The 26,550-nt window shown below is 52.6% G+C and overlaps 3 protein-coding genes across 8 annotated transcripts; 1 reads left to right on the plus strand and 2 right to left on the minus strand.

The window, feature by feature from the left end:
- Positions 1 to 587: 587 nt before the first annotated feature.
- Positions 588 to 10,494, minus strand: THBS3 (thrombospondin 3). Of its 5 annotated transcripts, XM_081304981.1 has the most exons (23): positions 10,381 to 10,494; positions 9,173 to 9,379; positions 8,349 to 8,605; positions 8,148 to 8,250; positions 7,083 to 7,109; positions 6,800 to 6,882; positions 6,666 to 6,717; positions 6,392 to 6,540; positions 5,875 to 6,015; positions 5,599 to 5,676; positions 5,100 to 5,252; positions 4,782 to 4,892; positions 4,585 to 4,692; positions 4,251 to 4,410; positions 3,914 to 4,032; positions 3,748 to 3,800; positions 3,290 to 3,483; positions 2,929 to 3,107; positions 2,764 to 2,812; positions 2,354 to 2,550; positions 1,958 to 2,130; positions 964 to 1,103; positions 588 to 878 (listed from the first exon to the last, which is right to left on the minus strand). In XM_081304981.1, the coding sequence occupies exons 1-23, from the start codon at positions 10,457 to 10,459 to the stop codon at positions 820 to 822; spliced, it is 2,871 nt and encodes a 956-aa protein (XP_081161107.1). In that variant the 5' UTR covers positions 10,460 to 10,494; the 3' UTR covers positions 588 to 819. The 5 variants fall into 5 exon arrangements, with proteins under 5 accessions (XP_081161107.1, XP_081161108.1, XP_081161110.1 ...); XM_081304982.1 differs by lacking the exon at positions 6,800 to 6,882 and having other exon boundaries at positions 6,673 to 6,717; XM_081304983.1 differs by lacking the exons at positions 588 to 878; positions 964 to 1,103 and having other exon boundaries at positions 1,989 to 2,130; positions 2,354 to 2,462.
- Positions 10,495 to 11,459: 965 nt separating this feature from the next.
- On the plus strand, positions 11,460 to 16,773 carry MTX1 (metaxin 1). Of its 2 annotated transcripts, XM_081305254.1 has the most exons (8): positions 11,460 to 11,999; positions 12,916 to 12,985; positions 13,116 to 13,195; positions 15,111 to 15,203; positions 15,354 to 15,536; positions 15,661 to 15,737; positions 16,189 to 16,343; positions 16,428 to 16,773. In XM_081305254.1, the coding sequence occupies exons 1-8, from the start codon at positions 11,475 to 11,477 to the stop codon at positions 16,640 to 16,642; spliced, it is 1,398 nt and encodes a 465-aa protein (XP_081161380.1). In that variant the 5' UTR covers positions 11,460 to 11,474; the 3' UTR covers positions 16,643 to 16,773. The 2 variants fall into 2 exon arrangements, with proteins under 2 accessions (XP_081161380.1, XP_081161379.1); XM_081305253.1 differs by having other exon boundaries at positions 16,189 to 16,773.
- Positions 16,774 to 16,918: 145 nt separating this feature from the next.
- On the minus strand, positions 16,919 to 21,948 carry GBA1 (glucosylceramidase beta 1). The gene is made up of 11 exons (XM_081305252.1): positions 21,789 to 21,948; positions 21,104 to 21,188; positions 20,662 to 20,853; positions 20,396 to 20,542; positions 19,992 to 20,125; positions 19,604 to 19,776; positions 19,145 to 19,382; positions 18,634 to 18,858; positions 17,971 to 18,134; positions 17,481 to 17,597; positions 16,919 to 17,393 (listed from the first exon to the last, which is right to left on the minus strand). Exons 1-11 carry the CDS (start codon positions 21,813 to 21,815, stop codon positions 17,288 to 17,290), a joined length of 1,608 nt encoding a protein of 535 aa, XP_081161378.1. The 5' UTR covers positions 21,816 to 21,948; the 3' UTR covers positions 16,919 to 17,287.
- Positions 21,949 to 26,550: the final 4,602 nt, after the last annotated feature.

Raw genomic sequence — 26,550 nt, forward strand, 5'->3', positions numbered from 1 at the left:
GTTCCTGGGCACCGCAGTCTCTCCTTCTCCCTTTACCCCTCCCCTTTACCATCCCCTTCACCCTCAGAGGCGCCAAGTCTTTGGCCTGCTTCTAAGGTGAACCCAACTCCCCAGAGTGCACCCCAGTCCTTGAGCCCGGCTGGCTTCAGGCTGTAGGGAGTGGGATCCCGGGCCCCGGGCGGGCGGGAGGGACGGGACGCGGTGCAGTGTTGTTACTTCCCCCGCCAATATTGCACTCGTCCCGGCCTCCGGCCCCCTCGGCCCCCCGGCCTCCCCCTCTCCTCAAGCGGGGCAGCCCCCGCCCTCCTGGCTTTCGATACCGGCTGATCTAAGATAGACTGGAGTGTCGCCGCTGCCACCGTGAGTAAGTGGGGCTGGGAGGACTTTAGCCATCCTCCGAACAGCACCTCATCCTTCACTTAACCCCATCTGGCACCTTCTCCACCCGCGACCCAAATCAGCCAAACTTTCCTTAGCTCTCTAACTTCTAGCCTACCAGCTTTCCTCTGACGCCCTCAGGTTCCTTCTTGATTCCCACCCTATCCCAGAAAACCCCTAAACAAGCAATTGCACTGGCTTAGAAAACAACTGGAACTTTATGGCAATCTGCTATTTTCTTTCCTGGGGTTAGTACCTGAGTAATACCCCTTGAAAATGTCCCAACCCCTGAACAGTGGGGGTGCTGCCCCACTGGGGCTGAACTGAGGGTGCCAGAGAAGGGTCTATGTTTGGCTGAGGGGCTGTAGTTTAGACCTCAGAGTCTCCAGGATGGACCCCAAGGCCAGAGAGTCTAAAATCAGGAATCCGGTGGCCACCTCCTCACACCCTTCCCTGCAGCAGCTGCCTCCGGAATGGCTCAAAGTCCTCGGGCACTGTGTCTGAAGAAGGGGAAATAAGTAAGGTCAGAGAAGGCGACTCTCCCAGGACATGTGAGGGGTCAGGTTGATCTGTCTAGAGCCTCACCGTTGCATCGATACTGGAGATTGGACCAAATGATGTTTTCCTGGGAGAAGCAGAATACACCAAGACGCCCCCCTCGCATGGATGTGTCAATGATCACCCCAGAATCCGCCACTAGCTGGGGACCCTCATAGAGCTTCACCCTGTCCAGGATAGGGGTGTCCATTGGTGCTAAGGTGCCAGTGGGTCCCAGGCCCTGCTCATCCCAGCCCCCCTTGAGCTCACCAGGCTGAAGAGAGAAGGGAGAGGAGGAAAGGGGAGGGAAGGGGGTGCTTTTCTCAGGCCAGGGGCCCCTAGCTCTTTGTCCAGCCCCTTTTGCATCTCAAAGCACCAGCCGCATTCCAAGCGAGGATTGGGTTGCCATGGCGATGAGCACAATGGGCAGGGGGGTGAAGTCACCCGCTTCCCAGGCTCTAGTCAACCCCCCTTTATCCCCAGCTCTGGCGCCCCACAGCACTAGGCACCTTAAAGGGGCACCAACTCCAGGCCCCTGGACTCTGAGTTCTTGACTATGAAAAAAATCCAGCCTCCAAGCACACCCATTTCCCCTCCCTTCTCAAGTTGTCCCCATCAACTAGGGACACTTGTGGGAGGGAATTGCAAAGTTGTGGACAAAGTGCTGAACTGAGAAGCCTGGGAGGTCTGGGCCTCTGTAAAATCCCTTCCAGGTCAGCTGCTGATGAAGTAGGCTCTGGGCTGTGCCACTTAGGGGGTTGGAAGTGATGGGCCCGGTACAGACTGGCCTGGGGTCTGAGGGCATCTAGCTCAATGCTCTTATTTTACAGAAGAAAAATGGGGCACAGAGAAGGAATGATGTGCCCAACACTGGCTACAGGTCCTGTCTGTGGTGAGAAGGGAGACGGAGAGAAGTGGCCATGGTCCCTACCCATGGCACTGAGGAACTGAGCAGAGGAGAGGTCACTGGTGAGTCCCAGCTAAAAGGGAAGGAAAGGCCCCAGCCTGGGGTCCTCCGGATGGACTTGGCCCCTCTCCTCACCGAATATAACCAACTTGAGGCCGGTGCAGCAGCTGCCAGCGATAGGAGGTCTTGTCACGCCAGCCCACATTTCGTGGGTCAGTCCATAACAGCCGTACCTGGTCAGGGGTATGGCCAGTATGCCACAGGGCATTCCGGAGGTGCTCACCTGGGCCAGACACTGATGTCACTGCCTGGGGGTCATTGGTAAAGACACTAGATCAACCATAGGAGCAGAGAGAAGGGAAACACAAGGCTGGAACGTACAGATGGGAAGGGAGTCAAGGAGGCCCACAGAGCCGACCTGCAGGCCAGAGTCCTGAGGATTCCCGATCAGGCAGGAGAGGAGGCCCTGGGGTTGGCAGGGGAGAGCTTTGGGAACAGGCCTAGGTTGGAGAAACTGGGCAGCTGGGTTACCTTGAGCTGCAGCCCCGGCTGGGCAACAGCACGGAAAGGTGTGGCCTGCCAGTAGGTCTGCTCTGTCTGCTTCCACATGACCACATAGAAGCGGCCACTGTCCTGGTAACTGAAGAGAAAGCCTGCGTAGTCATCGTCAGTCACTGTGTTCACATGGAAGGTGCCTTCAAAGTCCACACCATTGAAGGCTGTGTATCCTGGGGTGGGGTAGGGGTGGGGTAAAGGTCAGGGGCAGCAAATGGCCCACCGCAGGAGGACTGGGAAGGGGTGCCTGCAGTAGGCGTGGCCAGCTTGTCCACTGCCTTCTCTGTTGCCTTCGCCCATCTTTCCCCTCCCTTTCCTCCCCCATGCTCTGTCCCTAAAGAATTCTTCCATTTGGAAATTATTGAACTGGATGATCCCTTACATACCAACTGCCAGGCCAGGGTCACTATTCATGGTCTGAACGATTTCCATGCCCTGGGGTTGTTCAGGAAAGAAAAAAGCCCTGATCCAGGTGTACTACCCCACCTAGGCCCTACCTGGTGGTCTGGCCTGACAGTACCTGCCCAGCCCACTGCCCTGAGTCTAAGTACCTGATTGAGAACGACCCAGTTTGGGTCAATCTGAGCATCTCCCTCAGGATCCAGGACGACGGTCTGATAGGCTCGGAAATCCGTGAGGGTTACCTCTGCACTTTCAGGACACACATCCAGGGGGTCGACCACTGCATCGTTGTCAAAGTCATCCTCACACACATCACCAACACCATTGCCTGGGTAGATAAGGCTAGGAGCTCAGGAAGGCCCGGCCACTGCCAATGGCCAACACTGTCACCTCCTAGATCTTGCATTCCTGACTTCTCCCTACCTGCCCTTCCTTACTGCCCTGCAGGGCTTACTATCTCCCCCTGAGCAAAGTCCAAACCAGTCCAACCCTCTTTGGAGCAAGCCTTACCATCTGAGTCTTTCTGATTGGGGTTGGGTACTAGACGACAGTTATCAGGACCAGGAGGCACATAATCTGGGACACCGTCATTGTCATCATCCCCATCACACTCATCCCCAAGTCCATCGTTGTCTGAGTCCAGCTGGGAGCTATTTGGCAGCTGTGGGCAGTTGTCCTTGGTATCCTGATGACCATCCCCATCGCTGCTCAGAAAAACAGTCACCAAATAATTGCTGTCCAAAGTCCCCCCCATCCATCCTTTCTTTCCCTGCCTTCTGCTTAGGGGAGTCTTGAGCCTGCCCTCCATCCAGACCCCTTGCAGCCAGCCAGATATGAAGGTCCAGCAATAGGAATGGAAGGGAGATTATGGGAATAGAGAATGAAGACTGAGCCATAGAGAGAAGTGAGAATGGACTAGAAGAAAGAAAAATATCCCCTGGAAGACTGTCTCTTGGCCAAGACCCCACCTGTCTTCATTGGTGTCACAGACATCTCCCACCAGGTCACTGTCTGCATCTGTCTGAGAGAGGGGCCTGATCTCACCATCTCCTCTTGATAACTCTGAAGATGGTGACCCACTTCCCATCCAAAGGGCTGGGGCTTTCCACTGATTACCCTTCCCCTCCCCTGTACCTGGGTAGGATTGCTCATTTCAGGGCAGCTGTCACAAGCATCTCCCACCCCATCTGCATCCCTGTCTGTCTGTAGCGGGTTAGGTACTTTAGGGCAATTGTCCAATCCATTGGGGATGCCTAGAAGACATGGGGGAAAGCACAGAGTTGTCACTAGAACACGTCTCACTCTTCTAACTTGGTGAACTTCCTGAGCTTGGTCTCCGTTATGTTGGTCATCTCCTCTGACCCAGGCCAGCTCCCACAGCATGCCTCCCAATTCTCACAGACCTCCTAGCTTCCCTGACTCATCCCCTCTATCCAAATTCCCAGCCTGCCCCTGAGCCCCAGGCCTGCACCATCCCCATCCACATCGTTGTCACAGGCGTCTCCTTCTCCATTGCCATCTGTGTCCTTCTGGTCATTGTTGGGAACATTAGGGCAGTTGTCACAGGCATCACCAAATGAATCTGTATCTGAGTTCTGCTGGTCCTTGTTGGGGAACAGTCGGCAGTTGTCCTGGTCAAGAAATGAGAGGGAAAGATCCACCTGTCCGGGGCCACAGGTTTAGAGCTCCCTAATCTGGAGTTCTGGAACCTTCTTAGAGCACTGTCAAGGGGCAGGATTATGGGAGAGGCCAGAGAGAACCGAACAGGAGGAAGAGAGCAGAGGGCAGGATGGTCTGGGGACCACCTCAACATTCTTGATCCCATCCCCGTCAGCGTCTTCATCACACTGGTCCCCCACGCCATCATTGTCAGCATCTTCTTGCCCAGAGTTAGGTGTCAAAAGGCAGTTGTCCTGAAGTTCAGGGGGAGGGAGAGAACGGATGAGTTCTGGCCTGACCCAGCCTGGGGCTCCCCACCACACTGGTCCACCGGCCCCTGCACCTGCTTGCAGTGTTTGTTGTTATCCATGCAGGGCAGCGCCTGATCCGGGTAGCCGTCAATGTCTGTGTCAGGCCCACACACGTTCCCGTTCCCGGCCCAGCCCACATTACACTGGGGTGGGTGACACAAACAGCAGGAATTAGCAACTTGGGATGGCTTCCCATGCCCCACCACTCCCTCTCTAGGCCCTACTTTTCCCACTAGCCAGTTCCTGGGTCCAGACCCACCACCCTTTTCCACGAAGTCCCCCAACCTTAAACATGTTCACTGGTCTTCGCCCTTTCCCTACATTTCCTTCCCTTGTCCTTCCCAGCCCACCTGGCAGGACACTGCACCATTTCGTTCAAAGAGGCAGTGAGCATGAACGTGGCAGGGGCTGTGGGCTGGACTGAAACAGGTCCTTGCTGGGAGGCAGCCCTGGGTCTGGTTGCCCAGGAAACCCTGGCGGCAGGGACCACATCTGAAAGATCCCTGAGAGAGAAAGTAGAGTCGGGAAAGAGGCTGGGGCCACCAGGTGCCCTGGACTGGCACTGCCCTCCCTAAGGGTATAGCACCTGCCCTCACAGCCAACAGGGCATATTAGTTTCTCCTTTAGGCTCTCAGGACAATCTTTCAAAGTAGATAATAGCCCCATTTTTCAAATAAGGAAGCTTGAGAAGGTTAAATAACTTGCTAAAGGTCCCTGCTGGTTAGAGGCAGTAGGGTCCCTGTGAATACGGACTCTGTAGAACCCCAGGGAAGGAGGAAGAGAGCAGGAAATTTGACGATGGGTCATACATTTCTAACACCACCCCTGGAGACAGGGTGTTCAGCTCACCATGGTGTTGGTGCAGATGGAGTTTGGGTCACAGCCACCATTGTTACCATCGTTGCATTCATCAATGTCATTGCAGACCTGAAGGGGCAGACTTTGGGTGGAACCAGACCAAGGGTAGTTCTCCGCAAATACAGGAGAAGGCATTGGTGTGGCCTTATCATGAGCATTAATAAGTCCAGACCCCAAGCCAATATAAAGCCAGCCTCACCCCACTTATCACCAGTGTCCCATGTCCCACCCAGAATCCCCTTCTCTAGACAGACTGTCCATCCTGACCTGTTTGCTGGCCCGGGCATAGTCAATTCCCACACCAGACACCCGGGTGCCCTTGTAGCCTCGAGGACAGGCCTCACAGTGGAAGCCGGGCATAGTGTTGATGCAGCTGGAGCCCGGGAAACAGGGGTCAGCGTGAGTACACTGAGGGCAAGAAAGCAGATATGAGGCTTCTCTCCAGAGAACCTCGGCCTATGATCCTGGAACCAGTGTTCCTATTCTCTCCGCTCCACAATTCTCCCTCTCCATTCTCATGGTGCTCCTGATTTGCGCCCCAGCCTCCCTCTGATTTGCAATCTGTAATTGTACCCCTTGCTCAAACGGCCCTTCCACTCCCCAGCTCCTTCCATGTGGCCCTCCAGTCTTCTGCCTACCTCCCATCTCACTTTTTTGCTGGTCTCTTGACTTCTCCTAACCCCCAGATTCCTCTGCTTCCAATCAACATTTCCCCAGCCTCTTGGGCTCTTCCTGATACCCTCACCCCAATTATCTGCACCCATGTGGGCTCTGCCTCCCCCACCTCATTGATGTCATCGCAGTGGGTGCCGTTGCCCTGCAGGCCTGGGGGACAAGGCCCACAGCGGTAGCCAGGATACTCGTACACTTCCATGCAGTCCACACCTCGGAAGCAGGGGTTGGGGCTGCAGTGGGAACGCTGTTCATGGAAGCCTGGGAGGCAGGGACAGTCAGAGCTACCCAGAGATCACCAGTCAAATGGTTAGAAGGGGAAGCCAAAGCCACAGGTGGGCAGCAGAGCGGTGCCATCTGGAGCCCTCCCCTGCTCTCCCACTCACCGCACACCTGACACTCCATGATGGTGTTTCGGATCAAAGACATTTCCTTCACCTAAAAAATGGGAAGGAGTCAGCTCTCAGCATCTGCCACCCCACCCCTGGACTGGTAGCACCCTCGGCTGGCCCACCCAAACCTGGTCTCGGATATCATCCCGCAGCTCCACCAGGATCTGGTTGAAGAGGGTGAGTTGGGTGACCAGCGCCTTAGTCTGCTCTCCTGTCAGGGCCCATGTGTGGAGAGGCTCAGAACTGGGTCATCAGCCTTGAACCCTCCAAGGGCAACAAGCCACTGCTGCCCATCCCCTACCTTTTAAGACCCACCCACACCTGACTGAAGAGGACTTGGTTCCAGGCAGCTGCTCAAGCCTGGGGCCTCCTCCCCACCCTCACCCCTTCCCCACCTCATGGCCTACTCACCTAGAATGGATTGCAGTGCACTGGCCACTAGAGAGAAGAGAAGACATGGTCAGGGGACAGGCTGGTGGGAAGGAGAAAGGAAGAAGGGAACAGGGCTGGAGCCTTAGAATAAAGATGAGATACTACATAGCACAAGGGCAGAGTTGGTTAGAAAGCAGCACCAATTTTTTTGTCTTGCTTTTGGGGTGCTGGGGATGGAACCCAGGGCCTCACAGGTTAGCCAAGAGCTCTATCTCAACCACATCCCCAGCTAGCACCAGTTCTGACCCTCTAAGGGGAGTTGCCTTATAGGAAGTCAAAATCCAAATTCTTGTTGGGCACTGTAGTGTACACCTGTAATCCCAGCAACTTGGGAGGCTGAGGCAGGACGATTGGAAGTTCAAAGCCAGCCTCAGCAAATTAGCAAGGCACTTAGCAACTCAATGAGACCCTGTCTCTAAATAAAATATAAACAAAAAAGGCTGGGGATGTGGCTCAGTGGTTAAGCATCCCCAGGTTCAATCTCTGGTGCACACAAAAAAATTCCCCTGGTTCTCAGGCATGGAAGTAGCAGAATGGGTCCCAGTGAGAGGCCACCCAAACCAGGACAAGGGCCCCAGTACATTCCATTTCTGCCTTCCCAAGCTTCCTCCAAGAGCTATTCCTGTACAAGAGCCTTCGAGTATCTGTCAGAGAGACCAGGCAGATGGGCAATGCTCAGAGACACTGCTGGTAGATGGCAACGACCAAGAGGACCTACAAAAACCTGAAACAAGGATCTTGGCCAAGACCAAGAAAGTGCCTTCCTCCCCATTGTCTCCCAGGGATCCTCAGAATTGGACCTCTCTTGGGTCATGGTACTTTTCTGGCCTAGGCTGGGTGACCTGAACAGGGACACCTGTTTTTTTTTTTTTTTTTTACTCAAACCTCCCATATAGGAGATCATGGAGTTGAGGGTAAAAGATTGGGTCAGAAGTCCCAGGAATAGATGAGCCAAAGGAATGGGTGTTAGGGGAAAGGAAATCAGAAGGACAGAGTCACTGGAAACCACAGAACCCATGGCCTCATAATAGGAGTCTCTGTTACCTGCATTGTGGATGGATTCATCCCCTTGGAATGGACATTCACTCAGGGCTCCTACACGGGCCATGGACCCGCCCAGAATAATTTTCATTGATTCCACAAAGCCCTGGGGGGGAGAGGACAGCAGGTAAAGTAGTTCTACCAATTCCTCCCCCCACTGGTGCAGACTGTCTCCACACAACTTGGAGGGCCTTTCCTGCTCACCTGCATCCTCAAATAAGCCTTCTGTCCGGTCCTAATCTCCAGCCCACTGACCTCTGCTGGAGGAATGGGGGCCAGTGCTGGGAGGCCGGCATGTTGGTCACCCAGTTTGCAGTCCACATAGAGCTGCAAGCCAGGGCTGGGTCTGGAGGGACCTCGGAGTCGCAGGAGAGCTGTGTGTGTGCGGCCATCAGCCAGGCCTGCTTGCTGTAGGTTCACTGCGTGGACTTTGCCATCTTCCCGCTGGTACCGCACCAGTACTGCCCGGGAGGGGAGGTCAGTACGGGCACTATCCCCCATCCCCTGGGTCCCACTGAGCCGTGGATCAACTCTTCTGGATACCACATCTCTGGGGTTACCATCCCTAAATCAGCTATATATCTCTCAACACTTTGCGCATAATAGGTATACAAACAAATGTTTTCAAATTGGTTCAGAGACAAGGACTTTCTTAGTCTTCAGTGCATCATATCAACCTATCCTCTGCCAGGATGGCAGCTAGTTCTATACCCACTGACCTGTCCAGGGATCTGAGGGATCTCTGTCACTGCTGGAGCACAGAGATGTCTCACCCTCTCTCTGGGCATCCTTAAGTACAGCCTCCCATACTTATAAATACCAGAACTCACCTTGCTATTTGGGCACCTGACCTCCTGATTTACTATGCATTCCATAACCCCTACTGTGCCCCTTGGTGCCTGGCCACAGCCTGATGGAACCATGGTTCCCAGAGGAGGTTAAGAAGAATTAAGAGGCACCTGATGTGGGGATGAGGGAGAGCGCTCAAGGGAATCACTGCTGCAGAAAAGAAGATGCCCACCAGTCACCTTTGTTGATCTTGCCCACAACAGAGGCCTCCAGCCATCGCGTGTTGTCTTGGCGAGAGTAGAGGCCAAAGAGGACACCACCCTGTTTAGGGGGCAGGCGGAAGGTGGACAAGAGGTAGATGTCCCCAGCAGTGAGTAGAGCTGTCCGAATCTTCTCTGCCACAGCTACCATTTGCCGGGACTCACCCAGAGTCAGCAGGTCAATTACTGGCCAGGCAGGGGTTATCAAGGTCAGAAGAAGGAGTCAAGTGCTAAGACCTGCCTTCTCCCCTGAGCCCTCAGGGGTGGGGCATCCCTAGTTACCCACCACCAAGCAGTGTAACTCCACCCTTTTGTTATCAGAGGACAGCCAAGGCAGTGAATCTTTCCTTCATTATTGCCTGTTACCTCCCTCTGGGAACCTGCAGAGCTGAGACTCACTTGGAAATAAGAAACCATCCCACAAACTTGAGATGCCCCCACCAGGTGGCGCAAGGGAGATGCTGTGCTGGTATGAGGCAGGAGTGGCACCTGGTGCCCACAGCGCAGAAATGGGAGGCAGCTTCTCTTTCCACTGCTGGGTCTGGCTCATTCCACACCCTGGTCCACCTCCTCCCATCCTGGGGACTCGGCACACTCATCTGGATAAGAACAGCTGCCCACTGAGGGCTCCCCCACCCCCCAGGGAATGTAAGACCCAGCTCTTCTGCCTCCTGTGTCCTGGCCAATCTGTGGTTTCCCCTCCAGCCAGTAAAGAATCTTTGCCTGTGTCATCTGCTCCAGCTACCTCTCCCACACCCATCAGGCCCATCCCACCACCAGACCTCCGGGAGAGCCTAGACCTCTCAGTCCCCACCCCCACCCTGATTTTCAGCAGCCAGGAGCCCAGGGAGAAGGGAAAGGATCCTCACAGTGCACCAACCTTCAGGCTGCTCTCCCTGACCCTTGGAGTGCCTGTGGATGCTCTAACAACCCAGCCAAGCAGTCCTAACAACCCGCTCCTGAGTCCTTGGCTCTGGCCTCATGCCTAATCCTGGCCAGTTCCCACTGGCATAATCTCTGGTACCCACTCCTTTCCACCAGGCCATAATTTCACCAGCTCTAGGCAGTGGAACTCTCCCGGGGCTCAATTTCAGGACTCTCCCCTTGCCCACAACCTCCCGCTACCTGTGCTGGGGGCAAATAGAGAGGAGACAGAGAGGAGTCTAGGAGGATGGAGACAGGCTTACCCTGCAGATCCTGACTAGCGGATGCGAAAGAGCAAAGGAGGAGAAGAGCCAGGGCCCCCCGAAGTTTCTGCGTCTCCATGCCGCTCAGCCGGTTCACTACCCCTGGCAGGCAGGCGGCTGGGAGGGGAAAGGCTAGGCGGAGAGAGCAGGAGCGGGGGGCGGAGGGACAGAGGGGGGAGTTGTAGGGGGGGCCAGCAGGCGGGTGAGGGGGGGCTGAAACAAAGAGCTGCCAATCACCCTGGAGGCATCACCAGCTCCGGGAACCAGGGGCACTGGGAGAGTCCTGGAGGCCTCCCTGCCTCTTGGTACTCCCTAATGGTCCTGGCCCCCAGGTGCCTCCCTCTCCTCTATATCCCGTTATTGGGAGCCTCAACAAACAGCCCTACCGAATGCTACTGTTTTCTGGAAGCCACAGTTGGGGAAGGCAGGAACCCCTGGCATGGGCAATGCCAGTGGGCAGAAGAGGACGCCAAAGGGAGTGGCCGAAACTAGCTTGTTATAGTGCCCAGTGGATGCCCACATGGCTTGAAGCTTGCTGCTCTGGCGGAGCAAGTGCTCTTTAATTATTAGAGTGTGTGAGTAGGGGGGTTTCATGATGTGTGCCCATCCCTCCACTTCCCTCATTCCTAGGAAACTTGGAAGTTTGGGAGCTCCTAATGATAACTGAACGAGGTCTAAAACAGTGGTCAGTGAGGTCGAAGACAAGAAATCAGAAGAAAGGCACCACAGAATGGAGGTAGAAAACCGGGGGACAAGGACAGGGGTGTAGCTCAGTAGTAGAGCTCTCGCCCAGCATGCTGAAGGTCCTGGGTTCAATCCCCAGCACCGCCAAGAAAGAAAGTCAGGGGAAAGGCCAGCAGCACCCGAGGACCAGACTGAAGACTCCTGTGGGTGCTGGCAGACGGGCCGTGACCCGGATGAAGCCGAGGGGCGCCTGGGCTCTCGTCACTAAGGCAACAGCCCGCCAGCCCCACATCCCCTCCCCCCACCAGGCCCCAGCCGGCCTCGGCTCCGGCCGCGCCACCGCCCGTGTTTTGTTTCCAAGGCGACAGGCGGCGCAGGGCCCGCTCCAAACATAACGCGCTGTGGAAAACATGCGGCCCGGGGGACCCCCCCGCAGCCCCAGCTCGGGGCCGAGCCTCGCGGGGCTCGGGAGCAGGCCAGGCCACGTGCAGTCTGGCAGGAGCCCCCAGGACCCGGCCGGGCGCACAAGATCTCCCTCTCCTAGGCCCGCCGCGCCTCCGGGAACGCGGGGCTCCGCGCGGCTGAGGCGCCGGGACTCTCCGAGGCGCGCCTGGCCGGCAGCCCTGCCCCACTGCGTGGGCCGCCTCTGGATGGGCGGGCGGCAGCCCTCCGCCGAAGCTCGCGGCTCCGCCTCCCGCCAGCGGGCCACCTCTCCGACCCGGGGAAGCCGCGCCTCCCCAGGGCCCTCCCCAGGCCCCCCGCCCCGATCCTCCGGAGGGGCGGCGGGGGGCGGGTCCGGGCAGGGGAGGGCAGAAGCTCCCGGGGAGGTGCTTCCGGGACAGAGGGCGTGCAAGATGGCGGCGCCCATGGAGCTGTTCTGCTGGTCAGGGGGCTGGGGGTTGCCGTCAGTGGACCTGGATAGCCTGGCCGTGCTGGTGAGGAGTGGCGCCGGCGCCCTCTGCTGCGCCCTTGAAGAGTGGGGAGGGGGCCCGAACTAGCCCAGCGTCTGAACCTGGCCAGGGCTCGTCAGTATGGGGCGCCGTGGGGGAAACTGAGTCAAAGAGCATACTTGGCCGAAGTGGGCTCAGCGCCCCACGCCACAGTCGCCTAGGATTCGTGTTGCAGTGGAAAGAGGCCTGATTGAGGGTTCAGGAGATGGGGTCCAGTCCTTGTTTATCCATCCTCTGGCTGTGTGACCTTGGGGCAATCCCTTCCGAACGATCTCGGGGATCTTCAGCTTTCCATTCCTGTCTTTTCAGTCCCCCTTTCTCCCTCTTTCTCATAAACAGCCTTTATTGCTTGTGGGTCCAGACAGCCCACAGCCAGACTATAGAGTTTTGGAATCAGACAGACTTGGTTCACTACACTCATTTACTTTGTGATTTTAAAAGCTTGTATTAGACTTCTTCCAAATGCATAATATTGCCATGCAAAGAAATAAGACTTGGCCACTCCCTTCAAGTTATTGGCAGAAAGGAAATAAGTTTAATAAAATATTCTGTTGTAAAACATAAGATATGTGGGTAGAAAGAGACCACCAAAGAAGGATGTGGTCGATTCTTCCAAGAAGAGAGATACTATTTAGAATCTTCCAAGGATAAGTGTCTATCAGATTGATGCAAGAAGGGAGATAGAGGGAAGGATTTTCCTAGCTGACTTGTAATCATCCACATGTCCATAATCTCTGAGCTCTGTTTTACCTAATTGTAAAATAGTAATGACTACCTCTTTTTGTACAAAGGTGCTAAGCATAGGGCATGGCCCATATGGTATTCTGTGAACAGCTCTGTTCTTGGTTCCCCCGTGAGGTCATGGGCCTGAACTCGGTGCTTTCTGATTCCTTCCCTGCAGACTTATGCCAGATTTACTGGTGCTCCACTCAAGGTACACAAGATCGCCAACCCTTGGCGAAGCCCTTCAGGTATCCAGTCCCTAGGGGATAAGGAAGGGAGTGTGCAAGGGGAGGAGCAGGAAACAGGCAGTAATGTAGTACAAATACATATGAATAAGCAGCTAAGGATCTGGTGGGCATACTTCTTTCTCAATGTCAGGAACTCTGCCTGCCCTTCGGACCACTCATGGAGAAGTCATCTCGGTACCACACAAGATCATCACCCACCTTCGAAAAGAGGTAGGTGGCTTGAATGGGGGTCTGCAAATGAGAGAAGTTCAGTCAGTTCAGTGCAATATTAATTTATTGAGCACCAGACATATGCCAACCTCAACACAGATGACCCAGAGCATCAAGGAGCACACATTCTGATGAGGAAGACATACATTGTCACTGTGATGTAGTAAAAACAGAGATTAAGCCCAGAGCACCTTGGGACCATCCAGGGGCATAGTTCCTTCTGCAAACTGGGCAGGGAGGGAGAGAGGCATAGACTGATAACACAAGGAAAAGAGAGTAGCATTTGGCTCTGATGAGGTCCTCAAAAGTGGGACTCAAAAGTACTTCTAAGGGTTACGTCTCTGTTTTTAAGCACTAGTTTGGGCTAGATATGGGGCTTAGGATGGACAAGGCTTGGAGTCAGGACAGGGAATTAGAATATTGCAAGAAGAATAAGAAACTGGGTGCAGTGACAGGCCTGTTATCTTAGCAACTCAAGAGGTCAAGGCAGGAGTTTCATAGGTGCAGGGTCAACCTGGGCAATTCAGCAAGACCCTGACTCAAAATAAAAATAAGCTGGGGATTTTGCTCAGTGGAAAAGTGCTTTACCTAACATGCATAAGATCCTGGGTTCAATCCCCAGTGCTGCAATAAATAGATAAATAAATAAAAGGGCCAGGGGTATAACTCAGTGGTAGATTGTCCTTGGGTTGAAATTCCCAGTACTGAATGGGAAAAAAAGAGTGGGAGTTCTAGGCTGTGTTTGTTCTTTACTCTTACTCTGTCATTGACTCTTGATCTGAAAGCTTCTTATTTATAAAACTGGAGGATTTGGGCTGGGGATGTAGCTCAGTTGGTAGAGTGCTTGCCTTGCATGCACAATGCCCTGGGTTCAATCCCCAGCACCAAAAAAAAAAAAAAACAAAAAAACAAAAAACCCACAAAACACCTAGAGGATTTAATAAGCATGCTCTTACAATCTTACAAGAGTTCTAGCCTGGTTCCAAATAGAATACATTGTCAGAAATGGGACCCTCTTTCTCATTTGTACTTTCTCAGGTAAATTGTTGGGGAATGAGCTTGAGAGGCTTGGAGAAATAAGATCTAGATAAAAGCCAAATTTCCTGTCAGGGCCTGGGCCACTGCCCTGATTCCTTATGTATGAACAGAGCTTTTCCAGATTCCAAGAGTTTTCTCCTGAATTATTTCCTAATAGCCATAATGAGAGAAAGAGATTACTATCCTGATTCCACAGGGGAGATACTGAGGTCAGAGAGATTTAAGGATCATGCACAAGAGGGTATGCAGGGACAAAGTTTACTCAGGATATGGAGGGGGGTGATTAGAGGCTGAAGCTTGGGAAGGCAGAGCAGGTTAGACCTGGGGGAGCGGGTGGAATGCGTATGTGGTGGTGGTGGTTCCAAGGCCATGGAGTGAAGTGGAAGAAATAGTCAAAGCTGGGCTGTGAGGGAACAAGCCAGGGGGTGCTGAGCATGATGAGCTCGCTGGGCCCAGGGAGTGTGGAATGGCATCCCCTATTCCTGAGGCATGGGCTAAGGCCAACCTGCATCTGATCTCCACTCAGCTAGCTTTGTGGTGTCTGGATCGGTGAGGTTGCTGTTAGAAAGTTGTCGTCAGCAGGCGTGCTGCCAGCTTTCCGTGGAAATTCTGGGAGCTGCTCCTAGTTTGTGGCTGGGCCTTCCTTCCTCCCCCCAATGGGCGCAGGACCTTGACGGCCAGCAGGCTCCAAGGCCCAGGCTTTCTGCCAACAGCAACAGGCTACCGGCTGGGCCCAGGCAAGGGGGCCTCAGTGGGAAAAGCTCCTCGTTGTACCTCACTACACTCAGAGGCCAGTGAGGGAGGGTACCATCCCTTCCCTGTTTGGGAAGTACCCATGCAACCCCCCAGTGTCTGCCTCATGGTATTTCTTCAACAGAAGTACAATGCCGATTACGATCTGTCAGCCCGGCAAGGGGCAGACACCCTGGCCTTCATGTCTCTCCTAGAGGAAAAGCTGCTCCCAGTGCTGGTGAGTGCGCCCAGATCTCTCTCCTAGCACTAGTGGCCTTATGGGGGAGGTGGTCATGCCACACCCACAGGGAGACACAGAGCAACATAGGCTGAGTCAGGACGGTGCGTTGGTTTAGCCTTCCTTTTCCTTCTTGCTTACCCAATCCAGATACATACTTTTTGGATAGACACCAAGAACTATGTGGAAGTGACCCGGAAGTGGTATGCAGAGGCAATGCCCTTTCCCCTCAACTTCTTCCTGCCTGGCCGCATGCAGCGGCAGTACATGGAGCGGCTACAGCTGCTATGTGGGGAGCACAGACCTGAGAACGAGGAAGAACTGGAGAAGGAGGTAGCTCTGGGACAAGGGGCTGTTGTATGACATGAACCCCAAGGACGATGGCCAGGAAGGGAGTGCCCAGGAGGGGAGGTGGTACTGTTTCCACAGCTGCAGCCTACCTGCATTCTCCCTATAGCTGTACCAAGAAGCTCGGGAGTGCCTGACCCTTCTCTCTCAGCGCCTGGGCTCTCAGAAGTTCTTCTTTGGAGATGCGTGAGTCTGATTCCAGTGGTGTAATGGGTGGCTTAGAAGAAGATGTAGAGGCTGGGGCTAGGGCTGGAGTGGGCTCAGCCTCTGGCCAAGAGATCCTCAGGACAGACACTGGCTCTGGTGATACTAGGTAGGGCTGTGTGGGGGGCTGAAGCCTCCTCAGTGGTATAGGAGGGTGGGGTGGGAGGACAGCCAGGCACAGGAGGGGCCAGCAGGGCTGCAGGGCACTCAATGTGCCCTTTATGCAGCCCAGGGATAGAGCCCCATTCAGGGCCAGGCTGGCGCCACCTGGGGAACCCTCCCCGTTCCCAGGTCTAGAACTTTGTGTCCTGGCCTCCTGTGGTGGCCTCCCTGCTTCCCAGAGCCCACTTTTCAAGGCTGACTCTTCCTCTAGCTCCATTTTGACCCCTTTGTCCAGTGGTCCCCCTCCATCTCACCTTCTTCCTCTCTCCAGCCCCGCCTCCCTGGATGCCTTTGTCTTTAGCCACTTGGCCCTGCTGCTGCAAGCCAAGCTGCCCAGTGGGAAGCTGCAGGCCCACCTGCGGGGGCTGCATAACCTCTGTGCCTATTGTGCCCACATCCTCAGCCTCTACTTTCCCTGGGACGGAGGTAAGGGGCAGATGGGAGGAACAACCCTGGAAGAGGGGGCCAGGATCCAGGATCCCCTGCCCACCTTCCTCCTCTGCCCTTCAGCTGAGGTGCCACCCCCACGCCAGACACCAGGAGGCCCAGAGACTGAGGAGGAGCCATATCGGCGTCGAAACCAGATACTGTCTGTGCTGGCAGGCCTGGCAGCCATGGTGGGCTATGCTTTGCTCAGTGGCATTGTTTCCATCCAGAGGGCAACGCCTGCCCGCACCCCAGGCAGCGGGGCCCTGGGCATGGCTGAGGAGGATGAAGAGGAGTGATTTGTCCTCATGCTCCTAGGACTGATTTTTCTACTATCATGCATTCCAGAGGCCCCTTAGCCTCCCCACTATTGGTATAGACAGAAATGGGGTACTGCCCCCAAGAATAAAGCTGCTCACACTGACTGCAATCATTCTCTCCTTTAAGGGAAGCCCATTTTCCTAACATGTGCCATGGGAGCATCTGGGTGCTTGAGCCTACCCACGGCTCTTGGCTCCTGCCCTAAGGCTGACAGTGCTTCTGCACCAGCTCACTCTTGCATCTCCAGGAAAGACAAATAGTACCTAGCTTGGGTCTAGCTTTCCTAGTCTCTCCTTTCCCTAACTCCCACTCCATCTGTTTTAATACACACAGCGAGCTCACCCTGGGTCTAGGCCCAGTTTCCATAGGAGCCAGCACACAGCTAACACAAGTGTGCCGGGTGGGGGGACACTAGGGTTTCCTGATCTTTCTCTAGGGGCCTCAAGCCCCTGGCACCCACTGGAGAGGAGAGTGAGTCACCCAAACCACTGCCCAAGGGCTTACGTCACTATAAGCTCACCCCAGCCCTGCTGTGCCCTCTTTAGCCATAGACAGCATGTGAGCTGACTCTGTCCCTTTAATGCCCATGCTGAACCCAGGTCCTTGCTTGGGTATCTGCTCCATCACTGGCGACGCCACAGGTAGGTATGAATGGAATAGCCAGGTGAGATGGTCTCCAGGGAGCCCACGGCAGGATCCTTGATGGTAAAAGGCACATCCTTCGAGGACCTGGGGAGGAGAGGAGAAGCTGAGAGTGTGAGTCGGCTGAGGCCCACCACCCGTCCCAGCCAATCCTAGACCTGCTCTCACCCTTACCGGTTTAGCACAACCACGACTGCAGAGCCATCAGGATGCATCAGTGCCACTGTTTCCAACTCGGTCTTCTCACTGGCCACTAGTCCAACTCTTTGGGAACCTTCAGGAATGAACTTGCTAAATATGAGAACAGGCATCATCAGTGACCTCAGCCAAACCCTCGTCTAAGAACTCAGCCACCCAGCCCCCACCCCACCCATAAGTCCTGCCCAAACTCTGCCCTAACTCTATAGGCCTCGAGCTGTACTGCTGGGCCCTGACCCTGACCTCCTGCATCCCCGCCCCAGCATCAGGCACCCAGGGGTTGTGTGTGTGTCCCTGATGCCACCTAGTTGCTTCCTGCCTATGTGGCGCAAGAGAGGATGGGCGTGTCTCTCCCAGTGTTGCCACCCTAAACGCCTTCCTGCTCCCTCCTGGTATGGAGTGATGTAAGCCCAGCACAGGTGATGATAGGCCTTGTGTGGAATGGGGGCACCCACCCTGTACTCGCCTGAAGTGGCCCAGGTGGTAGAACATGGGCTGTTTGTAAAACACATCTTTGGCAATGTCTACAATGATGGGGCTGTCCACAAAGTTGCGGACCCAGTTGGGCCCCCCTTCAGGATTCAGGGCAAAGTTCCAGTCCGTCCAGCCAGTCACATGATAAAGGAGATTCTGGAATAAGGACAAGAGCAAAGGAAAAAAGGCTCAACACAGAGGGAGCTGGGGGCCTTGAGTGGCTCAGCCCTGTGAGGGGGAATCCTGTCTCCTTAATTGTTTTGAGGGGGGTAGTACTGGAGATTGAACCCAGGGTAGCCTACCGCCAAGGTACATCCTAACTCTTCTAATTTTATCTCACTAAGTTTCCAGAGTGGCCTTGAACTTTCCCTCCTCCTGCCTCAGCTTCCCCTGTAGCTGGTATGACAGGTATGCACCATCATGCTCGGCTCTCTCTAACTAGAGGGGTTTATGAAGATGGAGGCATTTCAAGGGAAGCTGAGAAACTGGAGGCAGGGCCCTGAGTATATGCTAAAGGGTGATGAGATGTGAAGGAAAAACAGAATAGACTCAATATCCCAAAATTGCCCCAGAGGGCAAGATGGCAAGGAGGGCTCTCGATCTTTGGTAAGGGGTTAGAGATGTCTGCTTTGCAGGATGGGAGACAGGGGCTCACCGTGATGATGCTGTGACTGTACTGCATTCCTCGATCCCAGGAGCCGAGGCGCACACTCTGCTCCCAGAACTTGGAGCCCACACAGGCCTCTGAGGCAAAGAGTGTCATGTTCGGGAACAGCCGGTGTGTCGCCCCCAGGGTGGATTTTGCTGGAGCCAGGAAGTCCAGATACCAGTGTACAGCAATCCCATGGATGTACTTGGCTGCCTCTGGGTCTGCCAGTACCTGCACAGGGAAAGGGAAAGACGACTGGGGAAGGGGAGCCACTGACACTGAGCCCTGCAGAGAGGGTTCTGGAAGAGGAACTAGAAGTCCTGAAAAATGGGATTAAGGGAACAACCACGGGGTCCTGGATGTCTGATGGGGCTGGTGGCCTAGACACCTGGACCCAGTCCAGAGTACTACAGAAGTCAAGAGTTGGGGCAGGGAAGGCAGTCTTAAGTTTGGAGCCAATCATTTGGATGGCATATTTGGGGGTCACTGGGACACCCATGGAGGTATTGGGCCTTACCACCTGTGCCCAGCGGGGCAGCAAAAGGCGTTGATCATCTAGCATGAACAGCTGGACATCACGGTGAGTACTGTTGGCAAGGGTTGGACCCAAGTCACGGGCAATGAAATCTCGCTGGTGTTCAGCGGTGAAGCCCAGGCATTGGAAGGGGTACCCACTGATCAGCCCTGCAGAAGGCTCATTCTCAGCTGTCACTGCCCAGAACTTTAACCCGTACGCAGCATAGGCATCTAGAAACCTGGGAGAAAAAGGGCATGAGCAATCATGGCCAAGAAATTAGACCAAGACCCTGGGGAATGAGAACCCTGACCAACAGGCCTGAGTCTGCAAGACCCAGAAGGTAGGAATATAAGCTGAGCAGAGTCAGATCTGGAAGTGGAAGCAGGTAGAATTGGAACATAGACCAAGGTGTCCAAAGGGTGAGTTGGTTGAGGCTCCATGGCCTTGATGATCCCTTACTTGACAAAGTACTTGGCCCAGGTCTGGTGGTAGATATCCCCTGGGTGACCCTTGAGTGACCCCTTCCCATTCACTGCCCCATTGGTCTTGAGCCAAGTGGGTGATGTCCAGGGACTGGCGAAGAGTGAGACAGGGCGATGGGCCAACTTCAGGGCTTGGTGAATCAGGGGTATCTAAAGACAAAGGTAGTGAGGAGAGAGACACCCAGAGCTGGGACACAGACTGGCCCAACCAGTGCTTCAGGTCCAGCCGTCAGCTCCCACCCTCCCACCCCAGGACAAAACAGACCGCAGGGGAAGGTTCCATGTCTGCAGATAGCCCTCGCTGGACCTTCTCAACCCCCAGACATTGATGCATCTTTAGGGCCTGAGACAGTGAGAATGCCCACCTTGAGTCTGACATCTTCTTCTGCAAGGCTGAAGTTGTGCAACTGGAAGTCATCGGGGGTGTCGGCATAGGTGTATGTGCTAATGGAAAAGTCACAGCTCGCCATGGGCACCCGGATGATATTATACTCAATTCCTGCAGAAAAGGATGAGTAAGATATGGAAGTTGAGATCATCAACGGGGCCAAAGGGAACTTGCGCCCCTAATTAGGAACCTTGGAGGTCAGCACCTGGGTGAAACATGTCCTTCTCAGCCTGGGAGTCCCCAGGCACTTAGAGATTGACATGGCAATCTTATTTATATTGGCATGAAGAGAGGAGCCAACTGTCAGGGAAGGGTGAAAAAGTACAAGGAAAATTCAAACGTGTCCATTGCATAATGTCACTTGCCCTCTCCGCCCTTCACCTTCTGTTGAGAAGTAAGATTTGAGCAGCAAACTCTGGGCAGAGGGTGACAGGGCAAGTATGTTCAGAGCAGCAGCATCTGTCATGGCCCCTCCAAACCCTTTCACTTTCTGGAACTTCTCTTCTGGCTTCAGGGTCAGTAGCAGCCCTAAGGACACACATAGGGAAGAAGGGTTGTCAGTCACAGGGGAGAAAGGGTAGTGACCACTGTTACGACTTGGCTCCAGGTAGACCCAGCCTGGCTTGGGGATGAGGGCATGTGATTACCTGTGCCTGTGTGATTGGCCTGGAAGGTCCCTGTACTCAACTCCATCCGACGTCCGCTACGCGTACTCTCATAGCGGCTGAAGGTACCAAGGGCAGGGAAGGTCAGGGGGTCAAGGGAGTCACAGTAGGTGGCATTGCAGACACAGACCACTGAGCTATAGCCGAAGCTTTTAGGGATGCAGGGGCGGGCACCTGGAACAGAGGGGCACAAGCAGAGGCAAGGGCCACAGGAGGCGGATGAGGAGAATGGACATGCAGGCTAAGAAATTAACGTCAGTTTCAAAAATCCCCTCACTGTGCCCCCACCTCAAGGCTGGTCTCAGTCATTCAGAAGTTTATCTTGCACCTTCCGAAAGTCTCCCACCTACATACCAGAAGACTACCAAAGGACCAGGAGGCTGGGAGCGCCTCAATGCTCTCCTCCCCTCTTGGATTCACTTACCTGATGCCCAGGACACTGCCTGAAGCAGAAGCAATCCTGTGAGGCTGGCAGCCACCACTACCCTGCCTGGGTGCTTTGGGCCCACCTGAGAACAGAATGAGAAACGGCTAGAAGGCAAGCCCCTCTCTTCCTGTCAGCTACTCCCCAGAGTTTGACTGCCTCTGGGTGCCCCCAGCCTAGTCTCCCACCTTTATTAAGGAGGGGACAAGCCAGGTGCGGTGAACACCGCTGTAATCCCAGCGGCTCAGGAGGCTGAGGTGGGAGGATCACAAGTTCAAAGCCAACCTCAGCAAAAGCGAGGCACTAAGCAACTCAGTGAGACCCTGTCTCTCAATAAAATACAAAATAGGGCTGGGATGTGGCTCAGTGGCCGAGTGACCCTGAGTTCAATCCCCAGTACCAAAAAGAAAAAAAAAAGGAGGGGAAAAGGCCCACAGACACCTGGGTGCAGCCCTCTCTGCAATCCGACTGCTGGTGACAGCTCTTTGCCCTCCAAAAACAAGGACCGTCTTCACTCTCTTCCTGCCCATTTCTACCTTAACCCCTCCCTCCATATGTGTTTTTCTCAAAGAACCCTGATGACCTGGGTTCAAAGAGAGTCTGCCATTCATCGAATTCCACAGCCTGATGGCCAGGATTTCAGAAGCAGCATGGCAAGACCAATGGAGACCTATGGCTCACTCACCTCTTTAAAATGACTTGAAAACTCCATCACCTCACAGTCACTGGATAAGAAGACCTCCGGAGTTCCACACTCTCAGAGGGATAGAGGATCCACTAAATAAAAACAAGGATTCAGATTATCTACTGCAGCTATAGGAACTGGGCTAGCCCTGCGGGTTAATTCCGGCAATGTGAAGTGGATGGGTCATGTGATGACTAAGGGAGAGTCACATGACACAGGAAATGAGGCAATCACGGCCATATTTGTAATGGGCAGTGGACTTCTGGGCTGTTGAGATTATACACTTTATAAAACTCTGGAAGGTATGAGTGTGTGACAACTCTGAGAACAGCCTGGAACAAAGTTTTCAGTAAAGAACTGGGTAATGGATCCCAAATCCCAAAGAAGGGAGATTACAACAGGCACACCTTGAGAAAGATTTAAATGATACTGATAAGGGTTGGGTATGTAGCTCCCTAAGAGAGTGGTTGCTTGGCATGTGGAAGACCCTGGGTTCAGTTCCCAGTGGAGGGATATCTATCCCTCCACACCACACACACACACACACACACACACACACACACACACTGCTAATAAAATGACTCTAATAAAAAGAGGCTCATCCCTGTAATCTCAGCAACTCAGAAGGCAGAGGCAGGAGATCACAAGTTCTAGGCCAGCCTCAACAATTTAGCGACACTCTGTCTCAAAATAAAAAAGGGGACACAGCTCAATGGTAAAGCACCCCCAGGTTCAATTCCCCATGTCAGCCCAGAAAAATAAATTAAAATAAATAAAATATGAAAAAGGCTGGGATGTAGCTCAGTGGTGGTAGAGCACCCCTGGGTTCAATCCCCAGTACCACAAATTTTTTAAAAAATAGAACAAGAAGAGGCGCACTGTGCAAAATACTGAGGCTCCATACATGTTTAATACAGTCTTTGCCCCAGCGGGACCCATGAGACACCAAAGCAGACACAGATATTTTGAAAGGCAGAAATGGTAACAAGTTTGCTTGGAGAGTTCCCCGGGATGAAGAGGGACTCTTCCTGAATAGGGATTTATCCAGAAAGTCTTCATGGAGAAGCTAAGGGGAGTCATTAACCAGTGAAGTGCAGGCGTGAGACCTAGCACTTGGGTGGGATGACAGACAGGGAGTGGTTGGCACTGTACCTCTCATGGCTTCCCTTCTTCTATCATCAGAGGCAGATTATAATAACCGCTCTTCCTTTCTATAGGACTGGGAGGTTGGTGAAGGAGTTCAGAAACTGGAATGCGCTGTACAAAGCTGTACCCTCTGCCAGGCACAGTGGCACACACCTCTAATCTCAGCGACTTTGGAGGCTGAGGCAGGAGAATCTCAAATTCAAGACCAGCCTCAGCAACTTGGCAACACCCTATCTCAAAATTTAAAAATAAAATATAAAAACGGGCTGGGGATGTGGCTCAGTATTTAAGCACCCCTGGGTTCAGTCCCTGCTGCCAAAAAAAAAAAAAAAGTATACCCTCAGCGGAAGCAAGAAGGGGGTTGTCCATGACGTTGCCTCATGAACCACATCAAATCGGCTTAGTGGCAGTGACACACGTAATACCACCTGACTAACCCCAGCTCTCTGAGTTTCCTCACGTGTAAATGGAGGCAATACCACTGTCTCATTCACAGAGTCAGTGAGATAAGCCCAGTGCCTGGGGCTTAGTAGGTACTGGGAACTACTTATTTGTTGTATGAGTGTTTTTTGTTTTTTGAATTATCTCACTGAAGCCTTTCCAAGGCTGATCATTTCTTCTCCTAGCTTCTGGATCTGTAAGTATAGTTCTGTGAGATGAGCAGGGTTTGAATCCTGGCTCTGCCATTAATGCTGGCAGTAAACTACTTAGTCACCTTAAACCTGTTTCTCGTCTATAAAAGGGGAGTGATAACTCCTGCCTGATAGGATTATTGTGAGGTTCAATGTGATAATATATATCTAGTACACTGCTTGGCACGAAATGTTGTAACAAGGTAGGCCTGTGTTTATGGAAGGAACTCGAATTCCTTGAAGGAAATGCCTTACTCATTCTAGGTGGCTTCATATCCTTGTAGACCGCCTGGCCAAGTTCCTGAATTGAACTGAACTACCTGCGTGACTAGGGCAGTATCCACCTCTTTCAGACTTCCTGCTTTTCCAGGAAGTATTGGTCAGGACTTGTTCTCAGGAGGGCAGGTAACTTCCTTCCTTCCATTTCATTCATTCCACAAAAGAAAAAGAAAAAAAATTGGCTAACTTTGCACATGAGCAGCAAGCATGCTGCTACCCATGAGCTATAATCCCCAGCCCCACTGCTGGCATATTTATTAAGTTCATTCTCCATCTGCCCTTGTCTGTCCAGTTGGGTTTGGAGTCTCCTCCCCTCTCTACAAGCCAAGTTTGAATCTTCTGTTTCTCCTTTCTTCCTCCCTCTCTCCCTTCCTTCCTTCCTTCCTTAACCCAGGGAATTGAACCTGGGGGCATTCTGTCACAGGAGCCCCTGCGACCGGCATTGTTTCTTCTTATCATCCTTACAAATTGTAAAATTTTCCCAGGGTGATACTACCACTTCTTTCAAATTTCTCTAATAATGTGATTTGTCCTTGAGGTATTCTTATTTTATTTTTCTGCTACTGAGAATTGAAGCCAGAGTACTCTATTATTGAGCAATAGCCCCAGCCCTTTTGAAAAGTTTTGAGATAGGATCATTTTTATTTTCTTTAACTCTTTTTTTTTTTTTTTTTTGGTGCCAGGGATTGAACCACCCAGGGGCACCGAGCTACTGAGCCACATCCCCAGCCCTTTTGAAAAAATTTTGAGATAGTTGCTCACAGCTTCACTAAATTGCTGAGGCTAACTTTAAACGTGTGATCCTCCTGCCTTGGCCTCTCTAGCCACTGGGATTACAGGCATGTGCCACCACACCTGGCCCTTTTTATTTTTTATTTTGAGACAGGGTCAAGTTTCTCAGGCTGATCTTTTTGGGGGCGAACAGAGTACTGGGATTGAACTCAGGAGCTCTCAACCACCGAGCCACATCCCCAGCCCTATTTTGTATTTTATTTAGATAAAGGGTTTCACTGAGTTGCTTAGCACCTTGCCATTGCTGAGGCTGGTTTTGAACTTGTGATCCTCCTGCCTCAGCCTCCCAAGCCACTAGGATTACAGGCATGCACCACCACCGGGCCCGGCTTCAGGCTGATTTTGAATTTACAATCCTCCTGCCTCAGCCACCCAAGTAGCTGGGATTACAGTTCTATTTTATTTTCTAAGTAAAGATATAGTTATAATATGGACTGTTAAACAAAATTATGGGAGGACATTGTTTTGAACTGAGCCCCTGAGCCCCTGGAGTAGTTCCCAACAGATTAGACCAAGCCAAAATGGATTTATTCATACGAAATGACACATAATCAAAATGAAACTTCAAGAGTGATAGATCCCATAACACGCCAGCTTTTTCTGAAAACAGGAGATTTCAGTGTAGAGTCACAAAATAAGGAAGCCCTCTGCTTTAACCCTTACCAAAAAGTAACCTGACGTTAACTACTCTGTCTCTGTTCAGAGTTGTTTGGTTGTTTTCTTGTCCTCCCCTTACAAATCCGTCTGTTATGCTGTTGCCTAGTGAAGCCTCCCATTCTGTTTTGTAGATTGGAGGGCTGCTCTCATTATAAGTCACACACAAAAGCCAACTAGATCACAAGTAAATTTGTCATAATTTTACATTTTTTTTCCAGTCCTGGGAATGCAAGCCAGGGGTGCTTTATCAGTAAGCCACATCCCCAGCCCTTTTTGGCATTTTATTTGGAGACAGGGTCTTGCTAAGTTGCTTAGGATCTTGCTAAGTTGCTGAGGCTGGCTTTGAACTTGCAATCCTCCTGCTCTACCTCCCAAGCCACTGGGATTACAGGCATACCCTACCATGCCTGGTACTCAGCCCTCTTTCATTTTTTTTTTAATTTTGAAACTGGGTCCTACCAAATTGCAAAGGTTGACTTCAAACTTGTATTCTCCTGCCTCAGCTTCCTAGGTAGCTGGGATTAGAGGTGTGGGCCTCCATGCCCATGCCTCAAGGACAAATTTGTAATTTTGTCTTTTTAGGAGCATTGTGTGTTTTATTTAAGATTCCTTCTCCTTAATGATCCTCTAAATGATTGGAGTTTTCCTAAAGAATAAGAATAAAACTTTTCTACATGCATGAAGCCTGAGTTTGATCCCCAGATCTGCAAAAAGAAACCACACACACACACACACACACACACACAAAAAAAAAAAAAAAAAAAACAACTTTTCTACAATGCTATATAATATCATCCTCTGGACTTATATTTGATTTTATGTTTGTATATATTGTAAAGATGAATACTTCAAGGGCTGGGGTTGTGGCTCAGTGGGAGAGTGTTTGTTTAGCATGTGCGGGGTCCTGAGTTTGATCCTCAACACCAAAGATTTTGTGTTCAACTACAACCAAAAAATGTATTTAAAAAAAAAAAGATGAACACTTCAAGATCAAGTGAATGAAGGACAATCCTTCCCTGTGCAGGAATGTTCTGCACATTCTAGAATGCCTTTCCTGACCTCCATCCACTAAATTCTCAAGAGCCTCAGCTAAGAAAGCACACATATATTTCCAAAATGTCCCCTAGGGGGCGACTGAGAACCACTGCCAGAGGCACCTCACCGCAAACACCTAGGCCTCACTGTGGGCAACTAGGGGCTTACCAGGTGGCCATCTTCTTCTTTTTCCTTTGTACAGCGCTTTAAAAAGACAGCGA

This window comes from Spermophilus citellus, assembly GCF_964194105.1.
Source record: "Spermophilus citellus genome assembly, chromosome: 9".
In the NCBI taxonomy this organism is placed as follows: domain Eukaryota; kingdom Metazoa; phylum Chordata; class Mammalia; order Rodentia; family Sciuridae; genus Spermophilus; species Spermophilus citellus.